This window comes from Diaphorina citri, unplaced genomic scaffold (genome assembly GCF_000475195.1).
Source record: "Diaphorina citri unplaced genomic scaffold, Diaci psyllid genome assembly version 1.1 scaffold2929, whole genome shotgun sequence".
NCBI classification, from domain to species: Eukaryota; Metazoa; Arthropoda; class Insecta; order Hemiptera; family Psyllidae; genus Diaphorina; species Diaphorina citri.
Window position 1 is genome coordinate 40,510 of NW_007380342.1, and position 14,418 is coordinate 54,927.

At 40.8% G+C, this 14,418-nt stretch overlaps 1 protein-coding gene across 1 annotated transcript; it reads left to right on the forward strand.

The window, feature by feature from the left end:
• Positions 1 to 284: 284 nt before the first annotated feature.
• Positions 285 to 12,859, forward strand: LOC103519760 (cGMP-specific 3',5'-cyclic phosphodiesterase-like). Its single transcript, XM_026831134.1, has 16 exons — positions 285 to 444; positions 1,076 to 1,259; positions 2,574 to 2,652; positions 3,081 to 3,177; positions 3,622 to 3,740; positions 4,414 to 4,634; positions 5,361 to 5,540; positions 6,362 to 6,478; positions 6,821 to 6,933; positions 7,410 to 7,592; positions 8,842 to 9,017; positions 9,883 to 10,014; positions 10,570 to 10,666; positions 11,111 to 11,257; positions 12,032 to 12,359; positions 12,490 to 12,859. Exons 1-15 carry the CDS (start codon positions 285 to 287, stop codon positions 12,310 to 12,312), a joined length of 2,286 nt encoding a protein of 761 aa, XP_026686935.1. The 3' UTR covers positions 12,313 to 12,359; positions 12,490 to 12,859.
• Positions 12,860 to 14,418: the final 1,559 nt, after the last annotated feature.

Genomic DNA, 14,418 nt, shown 5'->3' on the forward strand with positions numbered 1-14,418 from the left:
CCTCTCTCTCTCTCTCTCTCTCTCTCTCTCTCTCTCTCTCTCTCTCTCTCTCTCTCTCTCTCTCACTTCCTATATTTTCCCAGCATATACAGTAGAGTTGTGTTTTTTTTTTCAATGAATGAATGGAAACGCGTGGAGCTATGCTGGAAATATCAGGCTCTAGAATACGTCATGGGTTAGATGGAAGAGCGAGAGGGGTAGATGGGGTTAGGCGGAAGAGCTGTCGTAGGGATGTCGGTAACGAATATCATCGCTACCAGTAGAGAGTCCACCTTCAATATTCAATGATCCCACAGCTGAGTCGGAGGAAGCAACACAATCTTATCCGAAGGTTGCGTTCACCAACTCAGATAGAAAAGATCATTGGACCTAGAAGTGGACGTGACCGCCAAATAAACAAACAGTTTCAAGCGTGTCTACCAGAGCAACCAAAAGACATTCTGGGTTGGAAGTCGGCTGGGGCAACATCGAGTTAGTAAATAAAGTCCGACATCAGCTGTTAAGTTTAATGCTGAGTACCACAGCAACATACATAAGTAACAACAGAAATTAGGTATATCAACTTTTTTTAGAGAGAGTGAGTAAGAGAGAGAGAGAGGGAGAGGGAGAGAGGAAGAGAGAGAGAGGAAGAGAGAGAGAGAGATGGCTTTGATAAAGGAAACTACAACATTGGAGGTCTTATCGTCCCTAATGCAATGAGAAAAGGAGGACAGGATAAGAGAAAGCCAGGCGTTCCGAGTACGAACCTTATCTGTTAGGATGAAGTTCTCCTCGGGTCTGAATCGAACCCACGCCCTAGTGCTTAGAAGGCAGACATGGTGGTGCTAGATTATCGTAGTGATTCTTCAAGTACCTGTTGTAATATATTTACCGGGTGGTCTCACGCGTCATGATTTTCGGAGAAAGCCAGGCGTTCCGAGAACGAACCTTATCTGTTAGGATGAAGTTCTCCTCGGGTCTGAATCGAACCCACACCCTAGTGCTTAGAAGGCAGACATGGTGGTGCTAGATTATCATAGTGATTCTTCAAGTACCTGTTGTAATATATTTACCGGGTGGTCTCACGCGTCATGATTTTCATTTCAGGATCCCAGATTCAACAACGAGATCGACAGACGTACCGGCTATACTACCAACAGTATACTGTGTGTACCAATCAACAGTTATGAGGGCGAGGTTATCGGGGTGGCTCAGATCATCAACAAAACTGACGGCACCTCCTCGTTCACGGATAGAGATATTGAGGTTAGTATCTTTTAGTGAGGACACCCTGTAGATTGGAAATTTTAATTGTTTTAAAGCATGAATGCTTGTTACAAAATGATTTTTCAGATATCATGATGTGTAGTATACCTTATTAATTATGTACATTTTATGTACCTATCTAATGCACTAGTCTAAATTACTTATGATAACCAAAGGTAATCATTTTGTAACAAGCATGAATGCTTGTTACAAAATGTTTTTCAGGGATCATGATGTGTAGTATACCTTATTAATTATGTACATTTTATGTACCTATCTAATGCACTAGTCTAAATTACTTATGATAACCAAAGGCAATTGTTTTAAAGCATGAATGCTTGTTACAAAATGTTTTTCAGGGATCATGATGTGTAGTATACGTTATTAATTATGTACATTTTATGTACCTATTATCTAATGCACTAGTCTAAATTACTTATGATAACCAAAGGAGAAGAAAAATTAAGGAAAGAAAAGGAGTCAGACGAAGAGGAAGAAAAAGTAGAAAGAAGAAGAAAAAAAAAGAAATGGAAGGGGGAACAAGTAAAAGAAATCGGAAAAGTAAGTTAGAAAGATGAAAAATGGGAACAAGATAGAGAGCAAGAAAATAATATTAAGGAAAGAAAAGGAGTTAGACGAAGAGAAAGAAAAAGTAGAAAGAAGAAGAAAAAAAATGGAAGGGGGAACAAGTAAAAGAAATCGGAAAAGTAAGTTAGAAAGATGAAAAATGGGAACAAGATAGAGAGCAAGAAAATAATAAAATTAGGAACATGAAAAATTGAAAGGAAAAGGAGAAGAAGAGAAGAGATGGATGTAACAAGAAAGTTTAAATAAAATCAACAACATTGGGAAGAGGGAACTCACCCTTTCCCATTTTCTCACCTGTTTCTCTTGTCTCTCTCTCCTCTCTCTCTCCCTCTCCTTTCTTCTTCCTCTCTCCTCTAATTTGCTCGCCCTTTCTCAGATATATTTATCATCTCTCTCTCGCTCTCTCTCTCCCCCTCCCCTTCTTCTCTCCTCTCAGATATATTTATTTTTGTTTCGCGTGCTTTTGGGTAATATTAGAATTCGAAGACAGAGTCAGAATCTCATGGGCCCATAGGAGACTAGGAGAGAAGCAGAGATGTCAATGACAGATACCCTCCGTGATCAAAGCCGATTAACATGAGGGACTCCCTCGGACTGGAGAGTAGAATTTGGAAGTAGAGTAGATTTCAATAAGGTCCTCTCTCGATTATCCTCATCTGTCAAACATCCTGTTAATTCTGTCATATATTCACCATGCCCGACGTTTCTTAGCTCCGGTGTTCAATGGTGGACTGGTCTAGTTCAGATTCAATAAACGTCAAGAGACTGTATGATGGAACCTATGAGAATAGGAAGCACTGGCAGGATCTTGCTGAGAAGGTAGGAGAATAGAGCGGAGCTAGGTACATATGTAGCTTATTAATTTTCCCGAAATCGAAGAGAGAAGGAGGACAGGAAAGGAGAAAACCCGGCATTCCGAGAACAAACATTGTTTGTTTAGGATAAAGTTCGCCCGAGACGGGAATCAATCCCGGAACCTAACGCTTGCAAGGCAGACGTGCGTTGTCCGATACTTTTCCTTGGATTGCCACCCTTCCAAGCTAACTAGGCTGGTTTGCTAACTTATTGATAACTAGGCTGGTTTGCTAACTTATTGATAACTAGGCTGGTTTGCTAACTTATTGATAACTAGGCTGATTTGCTAACTTATTGATAACTAGGCTGGTTTGCTAACTTATTGATAACTAGGCTGGTTTGCTGACTTATTGAATTGAACTTAAATAAACTGAATTAAATTGTATTCACAGGTGGAAATGGGGTTGACATGGATTGATCATGACAAGATAGAGAAGCCGATAGAAGAGTTTGCAGATGCAGGCGGTACCAAGGATATTGAGTTTACAGGTAATCAATATAATCTAATCTCTTAATAGTGTTGATCAATATAATCTAATCCCTTCACACAATGTATTCGAAATTTGTTCTGTTCTGGGTCTAGTTTGATCCCCTAAATTATGCCCAAAGAGACCAAACACTTGAATATTTACGCATTTACTTGCCAAAGTTGGTATTGTTCCGTCGACTGGTGTTCCATGTGATTGATTAATTTTCACATGACAGAGGCATTCATCCACAACATAGGACCAAGGAGCTTTCCAGTGTTATACGCATAAAGCCCAATCTGAGGCTTAGGTGTAGGGGCTAGACAGCCCTAAAGGATGGGTTAAGCTACTACGGATCTACGAAGGCGCTTTCCAAAATGCACCCAATTCCTCCTAAACTTGGTGGGTAAACTTCTTGTTTTCAACATTACTAAGATTTCTCTTTTCTCCTTTTGCAAATTTCCAGTGACAACTCTGAACTGTGATAAGATAGCAACTCCAGACTCGGATACCTCTCACTCGATAGGGGGAAGCATCACTCCTAGTGGAAGTACATCGCTTCATCACAATAGAACCACACGGTTTGCGAGTCTGAGGCGAAACAAACAGCTCGGTAAGTAACCTACTCGTCATGGAAAAGAATGTTCCCAGTTAACCAAAGGCCAGTTCCCACTTATCGTAAGTTTCGTCCGATTTTTTCCCGCACGTCCTTCAGGTATTAAATGAGAGTGTTCCCACTTACACACGACACGATTTTTTTTCCAATTGGAAACGGTGCTTTACCTTACCAAACAGCACTACAACCCGAGGCGGGCCTTCTCCACAATGAGCCTCCACATTGTCCTATCTTTTACTTTGGAACACCAGCCGGTCACTTTCATGGTTTCGAGATCATCGCAGGCAATAGAGAGTTTTTGCAACTCCAAAATTGGCGTCCCGTTAATTGAACTCTTAAACGTTATCTGACGAAAAATTAGCGTCGTAAGTTAGCGGTGCAAAAACTCTCTATTGTCCAGTCATCTCCCCAGTATTCATGGAAAAAAGCAGAACTACTACTAGATTTTAACTTAAGCAAATAGCTTTTGACACGTTCAGGGTAATTTGCGTAGACTATGATCTAAAATCTCATGTTAAGTCACCTTTTACCCTCTGAGAATGTTTAGGGAGTGTTCGGGCATATACCTCGATAATCCCGATATAAAATGAAATTATAAAATTTTGAACTTAGTCCAGGAAAAATCGATTGTTTTCATTCCAGGTGGCGTTGGAGTGTCTCTCCTATCACGCCACGGCCTCTGGTGAGGATACTCGTAAGCTTATCAAGGACACCATACCATCAGCCCAAGTATACAACCTTTATAGCTTTACATTCATAGACTTTGATTTGTCGGATATGGATACATGTCGGGCCACCATTAGAATGTTCCTGGAATGTGATCTGGTCAAACAGTTTCATATCCCGTATGATGTTCTGTGCAGGTGAGTATTCGCACATGTTTCTCAAATTTTCTGAGTACCCCCAGTTACCTACTAAGAAGAACTAAACGCGCCTTAGACCGCTCGGAAATAATGGCCAAAACAGTTGGTCTCAGAAAAAGGGTCCTTACGGAGCAATCAAAGAACTGATTTGGATCAAAATCTAACGAGTAACGAGCGAATTTCCCTTCTGTGTTGAACATTTTCTCCAAATTCAAAATTGACTAAAGCGTTAAGTTCTCACTTTTCTCAAATTTTCTGAGTACCCCCAGTTACTTACTAAGAAGAACTAAACGCGCCTTAGACTGCTCGGAAATAATCGCCAAAACAGTTTGTCTGAGAAAAAGGGTCCTTACGGAGCAATCAAAGACCTGATTTGGATCAAAATCTAACGAGTAACGAGCGAATTTCCCTTCTGTGTTGAACATTTTCTCCAAATTCAAAATTGACTAAAGCGTTTGCTCGGAAATAATTTGCAAAACAGTTGGTCTCAGACTCAGAAAAAGGGTCCTTACGGAGCAATCAAAGACAGATTTGGATCAAAATCTAACGAGTAACGAGCGAATTTCCCTTCTGTGTTGAACATTTTCTCCAAATTCAAAATTGACTAAAGCGTTCAAGAGTTATAGTGAAACGAACACACGAGCAGGCATACAGCAGAGATTTGACAAACTAAAATGCAAAATCGTCGAGTTGAAACTTAGAACTCACTTGGTTTAATGATTTCAGATGGGTGCTAAGTGTGAAGAAGAACTACCGTCCCGTGAAATATCACAACTGGCGTCATGCACTCAACGTGGCCCAAACTATGTTTGCCATGCTCAAGACAGGCAAGATGGAGAGGTTCATGTCAGACCTGGAGATCCTTGGCCTTCTAGTGGCATGTCTATGTCATGACTTAGATCACAGGTAAGTAACGTGTTAGTCCTGTTATACGCATCATATTTGAATTTTCAATTTTCCAATATCCAAATTGACAACACATAAACAGTAGGTAAAGCTGAGTCTACACATAGTTGTCTCCGCGCCGACGAGGTGAATCTATGTTCTTGAGGCAGTGTACGGTTTCAGTCGACATCGAGGGCATCGACTATGTGTGGACACAGCTTAACATTGGCTATCTATTTCATGGACAAAAAGCCCACTGTCTGAGTCTACACATAGTTGTCTCCGCGCCGACGAGGTGAATCTATGTTCTTGAGGCAGTGTACGGTTTCAGTCGACATCGAGTTGAGTCTACACATAGTTGTCTCCGCGCCGACGAGGTGAATCTATGTTCTTGAGGCAGTATACGGTTTCAGTCGACATCGAGGGCATCGACTATGTGTGGACACAGCTTAACATTGGCTATCTATTTCATGGACAAAAAGCCCACTGTGAGACTTAGGTCTAGAGGCAAACAGCCCAGAAGGTCGGGTTAACCTTTTGTACGAATCTGCGAACATTCACTATAGACGTTAACCTCCACGCCTTCTGTGACGAACTGATGATCAAATTTTGACGTTGACTTTGAAGTTTTGAACTCTTCCTGGCGATAGCGGCAAATATTGACTGTCGAATCACAGACAGTAGCAGTTTTGGAATCGCTATTTAATTATTTACCTACTCATTCAGACATTCATTCACTGAATCTTACTTTGTTCCTTTGCTGCAGTGCACTGAATAATGTATAACATCGTACTTTTCGCCTTTGTCCTCAAATAGTTCAAATAAATGTTTGTTAATTTCAGGGGTACAAACAATGCGTTTCAAACCAAGACTGAGTCACCGCTGGCTATCCTGTATACAACCAGCACCATGGAGCATCATCATTTTGATCAATGTGTTATGATACTCAATTCCGGTGAGTATAAACTGGGAACCTTCTGAAATATTTGACCACACTATGGGTCAAATCTTGTGAGATATTGTTTTTGACTGATAGATTAAGGTAGATCGATTAAGGTGATATAATATTGTCAACTCACAAATTGATTGAACTTTGACAATGATATTGGTAGTAGGATGTGATATCTTTTGATTCATAGTGGGCTACCTCATAATGGCTATTTAATTATTTACCTACTCATTCAGACATTCATTCACTGAATCTTACTTTGTTCCTTTGCTGCAGTGCACTGAATAATGTATAACATTGTACTTTTCGCCTTTGTCCTCAAATAGTTCAAATATATCTTTGTTAATTTCAGGGGTACAAACAATGCGTTTCAAACCAAGACTGAGTCACCGCTGGCTATCCTGTATACAACCAGCACCATGGAGCATCATCATTTTGATCAATGTGTTATGATACTCAATTCCGGTGAGTATAAACTGGGAACCTTCTGAAATATTTGACCACACTATGGGTCAAATCTTGTGAGATATTGTTTGTGACTGATCGATTAAGGTAGATCGAATGATCGATTAAGGTGATATATTGTCAACTCACAAATTGATTGAACTTTGACAATGATATTGGTAGTAGGATGTGATATCTTTTGATTCATAGTGGGCTACCTCATTGACACTAGGTGGTCAGCAACCAATCAGAGTGGAGTATTTGCAAAGATGGGCAAAATAATTTCCTCTGATTGATTGAACAAGTGCCCGCATTGGGGCCGTGTCAGAGAGTGAACATAGCATTGATCAGTCCTGATTCGGATTTAGATGCACCGTCAATACCCAACCCAACTAATCCGTTTCGGCGCGAACAACCCACTGTTCATAGTGTTAAAGTGCATAAAAGGGGGAAAAAAAGCAGCCCTATAATATTATGACCATTCCATTCCTCCACAGATGGCAACAACATATTTCAAGCCCTATCCCCCCATGATTATCGCATCGTGATGAAGCTAGTAGAGAACTCCATTCTATCCACTGACCTGGCCATGTACTTCAAGAAGAAGAATCGCTTCATCCAACTCGTGGAGAATGGAGAGTTTGACTGGCAGAGCGAAGAGAAGAAACAGCTGCTATGTGGTGAGTACACGCATGATCCATATCTAATTTAATTTAACAAGTTTCCATTTATTTTTGATCGACAAAACTCTCAGAACATACATTTTTTATAAATGGTATACCCATCCGTCTAAGACTCTAAGCAGTGATCTGGGAGGGTATCACTAGTTAGACAGCACCTGTAGAACAGCACGTAGGTAGGTAATGAAAACTGTAACGACAAAATTCTTATCCTCCCGAAATCGAAGAGAGGAGAAAGCCAGCCGTTCCGAGAACGAACCTTATCTTATCTGTGTAGGATTAGGGACTAGGATAAAGTTTGCGGCGGGCGAGTATCGGACCCATGACCTAAGGCTTACAGAAAAGATAGGCACGTACTTTCAAACTAACTATTAGGCTGGGTTAGCCATACTATTGGCAATTTCGAGAAAGGGGAAAACTTTGAAAGATGGGTCAAGAAAAGGGGAAGATTTAAGAGTAAAATTCGGGTCCACTACGAGTATATCTCTGCCGTTACAAACTATTAGGCTGGGTTAGCCATACTATTGGCAATTTCGGGAAAGGGGAAAACTTTGAAAGATGGGTCAAGAAAAGGGGAAGATTTAAGAGTAAAATTCGGGTCCACTACGAGTATATCTCTGCCGTTCCGACAAAACTCTCAGAACATACATTTTTTATAAATGGTATACCCATCCATCTAAGCAGTGATCTGGGAGGGTATCACTACTTAGACAGCACCTGTAGAACAGCACGTAAGTACCATGGGAATCCGAAAACCCCTTGGTTTGATAGTGAAAACTGTAACTACAAAATTCTTATCCTCCCGAAATCGAAGAGAGGAGAAAGCTAGACGTTCCGAGAACGAACCTTATCTTATATGTGTAGGATTAGGGACTAGGATAAAGTTTGCGGCGGGCGAGTATCGGACCCGTGACCTAAGGCTTACAGAAAAGATAGGCACGTACTTTCAAGCTAACTAGGCTGGGTTAACCATACTATTGGCAATTTCGGGAAAGGGGAAAACTTTGGAAGATGGGTCAAGAAAAGGGAAAGATTTAAGAGTAAAATTCGGGTCCACTACGAGTATATCTCTGCCGTTTCAACGCTCGCGGTTACCGTCCGTTTCCTACTAATCTAGTCTCTCTCTACCTAACCTATACGTTATCCAGATGGATATGGCAGCAATGAGTCATCAACCCAAAATGAAAGAACCAATCAGAATGCGAGAATCCGTTTCCTACTAATCTAGAGACCTTGGGTTCAATTCCAGGCATGATGATGACGGCTTGTGACGTGGGAGCCATCGCCAAACCGTGGGAGGTTCAGCACAAGATGGCGAAACTAGTGGCGGATGAGTTTTTTGATCAGGGAGACCTGGAGAAGTTGCAACTCAATACACAACCAGTGGCGATGATGGATAGGGAGAGAAAAGACGAACTACCTCAGGTGAGAGAATCTTGAATCCTGTGATAAGTATTGTAGACATACCTTAAAGACATGACGTTTATGTAGAATTAATACAGAAAACTGAAGGTAAGCGCATACATGGTCCAACCATACCCATCTTCTGTTATACTGTTAACCAGTTTATTTGTTTCTGAGCAGTATAGGCCCATCACATCGCATCGATTCAACTACGAAAACGTGAAAGATATAGGTCTTGGTTCTTGAGATTTGAATTCTTGATATGTTTTCTTCAGCTAGGGAAAGCGCATACATGGTCCAACCATACCCATCTTCTGTTAACCAGTTTATTTGTTTCTGAGCAGTATAGGCCCATCACATCGCATCGATTCAACTACGAAAACGTCACAAAACGTGAAAGATATAGGTCTTGGTTCTTGAGATTTGAATTCTTGATATGTTTTCTTCAGCTAGGGATGTTAGGTGAATGTAGGACTGCATCGCATCGATTCAACTACGAAAACGTGAAAGATATAGGTCTTGGTTCTTGAGATTTGAATTCTTGATATGTTTTCTTCAGCTAGGGTCAGAAATACTTTGAGATTAAATTTAAACCAATTGGGTTAAGCAAAATGTAGAAAAACTATGGTTAAGTCTTACCTTCCTTGAGGTTTCCTAGCATTGGTCTGTGGGTTTATTCAGTACTAGGATTGCAAGAGTGCCGAGAGGGTACTGAAGAACAACCCAGTCTGCCTGATTAATCCTATTTCACCAAAATAACTATGTCCCTGGAATGTAGGACTGAGCAAATGGATCCGTCTATCCACACTTTATTAGATACCTACCTTGTTTTATTTTCTTATTTATTTATTTTTTTAACCAAAAATGTGTATTATTTTTCCCTCAGATGCAAGTGGGCTTCATCGATGTCATCTGTTTGCCTCTGTACAAAGTCATGTCCGATACATTCCCTTGGATTCAACCTTTGTATGATGGAACCTATGAGAATAGGAAGCACTGGCAGGATCTTGCTGAGAAGGTAAGAGAATAGAGCGGAGCTATAGGTACATAGCTTATTAATTTTCCCGAAATCGAAGAGAGAAGGAGGACAGGAAAGGAGAAACCCCGGCATTCCGAGAACAAACATTGTTTGTTTAGGATAAAGTTCGCCCGAGACGGGAATCGATCCCGGAACCTAACGCTTGCAAGGCAGACGTGCCTTGTCCGATACTTTTCTTTGGATTGCCACCTTCCAAACGGTACATATGTAGCTGATTAATTTCCCCGAAATCGAAGAGAGAAGGAGGACAGGAAAGGAGAAAACCCGGCATTCCGAGAACAAACCTTGTTTGTAGGATAAAGTTCGCCCGAGACGGGAATCGATCCCGGAACCTATAGCTTGCAAGGCAGACGTGCCTTGTCCGATACTTTTCCTTGGATTGCCACTTTTCCAAGCTAACTAGGCTGGTTTGCTAACTTATTGATAACTAGGCTGGTTTGCTAACTTATTGATAACTAGGCTGGTTTGCTAACTTATTGATAACTAGGCTGGTTTGCTAACTTATTGCTAAACTGAATTAAATTTTATTGACAGGTGGAAATGGGGTTGACATGGATTGATCATGACAAGATAGAGAAGCCGATAGAAGAGTTTGCAGATGCAGGCGGTACCAAGGATATTGAGTTTACAGGTAATCAATATAATCTAATCTCTCAACAGTGTTAATCAATATAATCTATTCCCTTCACACAATGTATTCGAAATTTGTTCTGTTCTGGATCTAGTTTGATCCCCTAAATTACGCCCAAAGAGACCAAACACATGAATATTTACCCATTTACTTTCCAAAGTTGGTATTGTTCCGTCGACTGGTGTTCCATGTGATTGATTAATTTTCATATGACAGAGGCATTCATCCACAACATAGGACCAAGGAGCTTTCCGGTGATATACGCAAAAAGCCCAATCTGAGGCTTAGGTGTAGGGGCTAGACAGCCCTAAAGGATGGGTTAAGCTACTACGGACCTACGAAGGCGCTTTCCAAAATACACCCAATTCCTCCTAAACTTGGTGGGTAAACTTCTTGTTTTCAACATTACTAAGATTTCTCTTTTCTCCTTTTGCAAATTTCCAGTGACAACTCTGAACTGTGATAAGATAGCAACTCCAGACTCGGATACCTCTCACTCGATAGGGGGAAGCATCACTCCTAGTGGAAGTACATCGCTTCATCACAATAGAACCACACGGTTTGCGAGTCTGAGGCGAAACAAACAGCTCGGTAAGTAACCTACTTTCAAACTTCTCCGGAAAACGTCAACTTCTCTACCTACCTACTTTTGAGTAGGAAAAATGTACATTCCACTGAAATTTGAGTGAGAACAACGAACAAATATACTGAAAGGCCGTGTCAAACTATAAGGCATCTCACCTTTACCACTGTGATTTGAACCGGTCGCGGTCCCCACAATACTGAGTTATTTGAAAATGGTGTTTCCCTTTCACCATCGCTTTTTCCAAGATTGACGTTAACGGATAAATCACAAAGTTGTGGCTGAATTCTCACAAACTTCTCCGGAAAACGTCAACTTCTCTACCTACCTGCTTTTGAGTAGGAAAAATGTACATTCCACTGAAATTTGAGTGAGAACAACGAACAAATATACTGAAAGGCCGTGTCAAACTATAAGGCAACTCACCTTTGTCACTGTGATTTGAACCGGTCGCGGTCCCCACGCGTTCGTTCTATCACTCCAACAACACCCATCCCAAGTTATTTGAAAATGGTGTTTCCCTTTCACCATCGCTTTTTCCAAGATTGACGTTAACGGATAAATCACAAAGTTGTGGCTGAATTCTATTCATATCACTATTGCCTTTCCTATTTCCTAATTACCTACCTTACCAATTCTCACTAGGTCTTGGCTTCCTCAACAATTTGCCTTTCGTTTCATATCCCATCACTTTCAAATCAATTGCAACCTGGCCCCTGGTTCATCCAACTCAGCCGTGATCTTCTTTTCTTTCTTATGACATGTATTTCCTACTATTGCAGGTAAATCAGTCCGGAGCAAGTTCACGCGTTCGTTCTATCACTCCAACAACTCCCATCCCAAGGACAAGGATCGAGAACTGTCCAACCTGTCCACCTCTCGCTCTGATGACATACATAGTACAGACCCTCCTACCCCGCACTCCAGACCCCCCTCCGTCCTACACACCCACCAGGGAGGGACTGGCCAAACACAAACCCCTCTGTCCACCCCGGACACTCCCTCGTCACCACCCAAACGAAAACTATGCCGCAACAAAAACAGGACCTGTTTGCTGTTCTAAATCGGACGTGATTGCTGTTCTAAGCCGGACCTGTTTGCTGTTCTAAACATCTAAACCAAATCTGTTTGTGTTTGCTGTTCTAAACAGATGAGTAAGACGCGTTTGCTCTTCTAACTTGAAGTGTTAAGACCTCCCTAGTTCTTCAGTCATCAATATCATCAGTATTTTGATAACTTGCCGGACCTGTTTGCTGTTCTAAACCGGACCTGTTTGCTGTTCTAAACCGGACGTGTTTGCTGTTCTAAACCGGACGTTATTTACTGTTCTAAACCGGACGTTATTTACTGTTCTAAACCGGACGTGTTTGCTGTTCTAAATCGGACGTGATTGCTGTTCTAAACCGGACGTTATATACTGTTCTAAACCGGACGTGTTTGCTGTTCTAAACCGGACCTGTTTGCTGTTCTAAACCGGACGTGTTTGCTGTTCCAAACCGGACCTGTTTGCTGTTCTAAACATCTAAACCAAATCTGTTTGTGTTTGCTGTTCTAAACAGACGAGTAAGACGCGTTTGCTCTTCTAACTTGAAGTGTTAAGACCTCCCTAGTTCTTCAGTCATCAATATCATCAGTATTTTGATAACTTGACGGACGTTATCTACTGTTCTAAACTGGACGTGTTTGCTGTTCTAAACCGGACGTGTTTGCTGTTCTAAACCGAACCTGTTTGCTGTTCTAAACATCTAAACCAAATCTGTTTGTGTTTGCTGTTCTAAACAGACGAGTAAGACGCGTTTGCTCTTCTAACTTGAAGTGTTAAGACCTCCCTAGTTCTTCAGTCATCAATATCATCAGTATTTTGATAACTTGGTGCTTCCTGGAATTCCCATTCAGACATTTTAAACTGATTGCTTTTGCATAAAAGACAAGAACGAAGAAAACTTTGGGAGAATGTTTCCCACCATGTCCTACTTTACAGTCTGGGGTACCTACCTACACCTATAATTTTTTTTTCCAAATCTCCAATGAAGTCCAATAGTTTTATGACGTCTGCCCTGTTACTTTAAGTCTGGGGTACCTACCTACACCTATAATTTTTTTTTCCAAATCTCCAATGAAGTCCAATAGTTTTATGACGTCTGCCCTGTTACTTTGTGACTGATCGATTAAGGTAGATCGAATGATCGATTAAGGTGATATATTGTCAACTCACAAATTGATTGAACTTTGACAATGATATTGGTAGTAGGATGTGATATCTTTTGATTCATAGTGGGCTACCTCATTGCATAAAAGACAAGAACGAAGAAAACTTTGGGAGAATGTTTCCCACCATGCCCTACTTTACAGTCTGGGGTACCTACCTACACCTATAATTTTTTTTCCAAATCTCCAATGAAGTCCAATAGTTTTATGACGTCTGCCCTGTTACTTTACTCCACAACTGTAGATGTGGAACCCTGGATAGAAGAAATCTCTCACTACTTATCGAGTTTTATTTTTCCATTAATTTTGTCCGAAATATCGATCTTGCTCTGTGGGCCGGTTCCCCTTTGCAAGTCACCCTGTGTTTTACTTCTCTCTTCATGTATTTTGTACACATTCTGTTACTTTACTCCGCAACTGTAGATGTGGAACCCTGGATAGAAGAAATCTCTCACTATCGAGTTTTATTTTTCCATTAATTTTGACCGAAATATCGATCTTGCTCTGTGGGCCGGTTCCCCTTTGCAAGTCACCCTGTGTTTTACTTCTCTCTTCATGTATTTTGTACACATTTTCATCTCATTTTTCAAAGTTCCTCAAAATGTATTGAGCATGTTCTTTTTTTATTTAAGAGATTCCAGTTATTGTAACTTCCTTTTTTACCTACTTTTTGTCTTCGCTATTTTTTTACTTTTTAGACATGTGTCTCTGTTGGCGATCGTTGTTTTCATTGAACAATCTGATTGGTGCAGAATTGAGTTCTCTGTGGTCTAATCTGTACCTACTTTTTGTCTTCGCTATTTTTAGAAATGTGTCTCTGTTGGCGATCGTTGTTTTCATTGAACAATCTGATTGGTGCAGTACCTACTTTTTGTCTTCGCTATTTTTAGACATGTGTCTCTGTTGGCGATCGTTGTTTTCATTGAACAATCTGATTGGTGCAGAATTGAGTTCTCTGTGG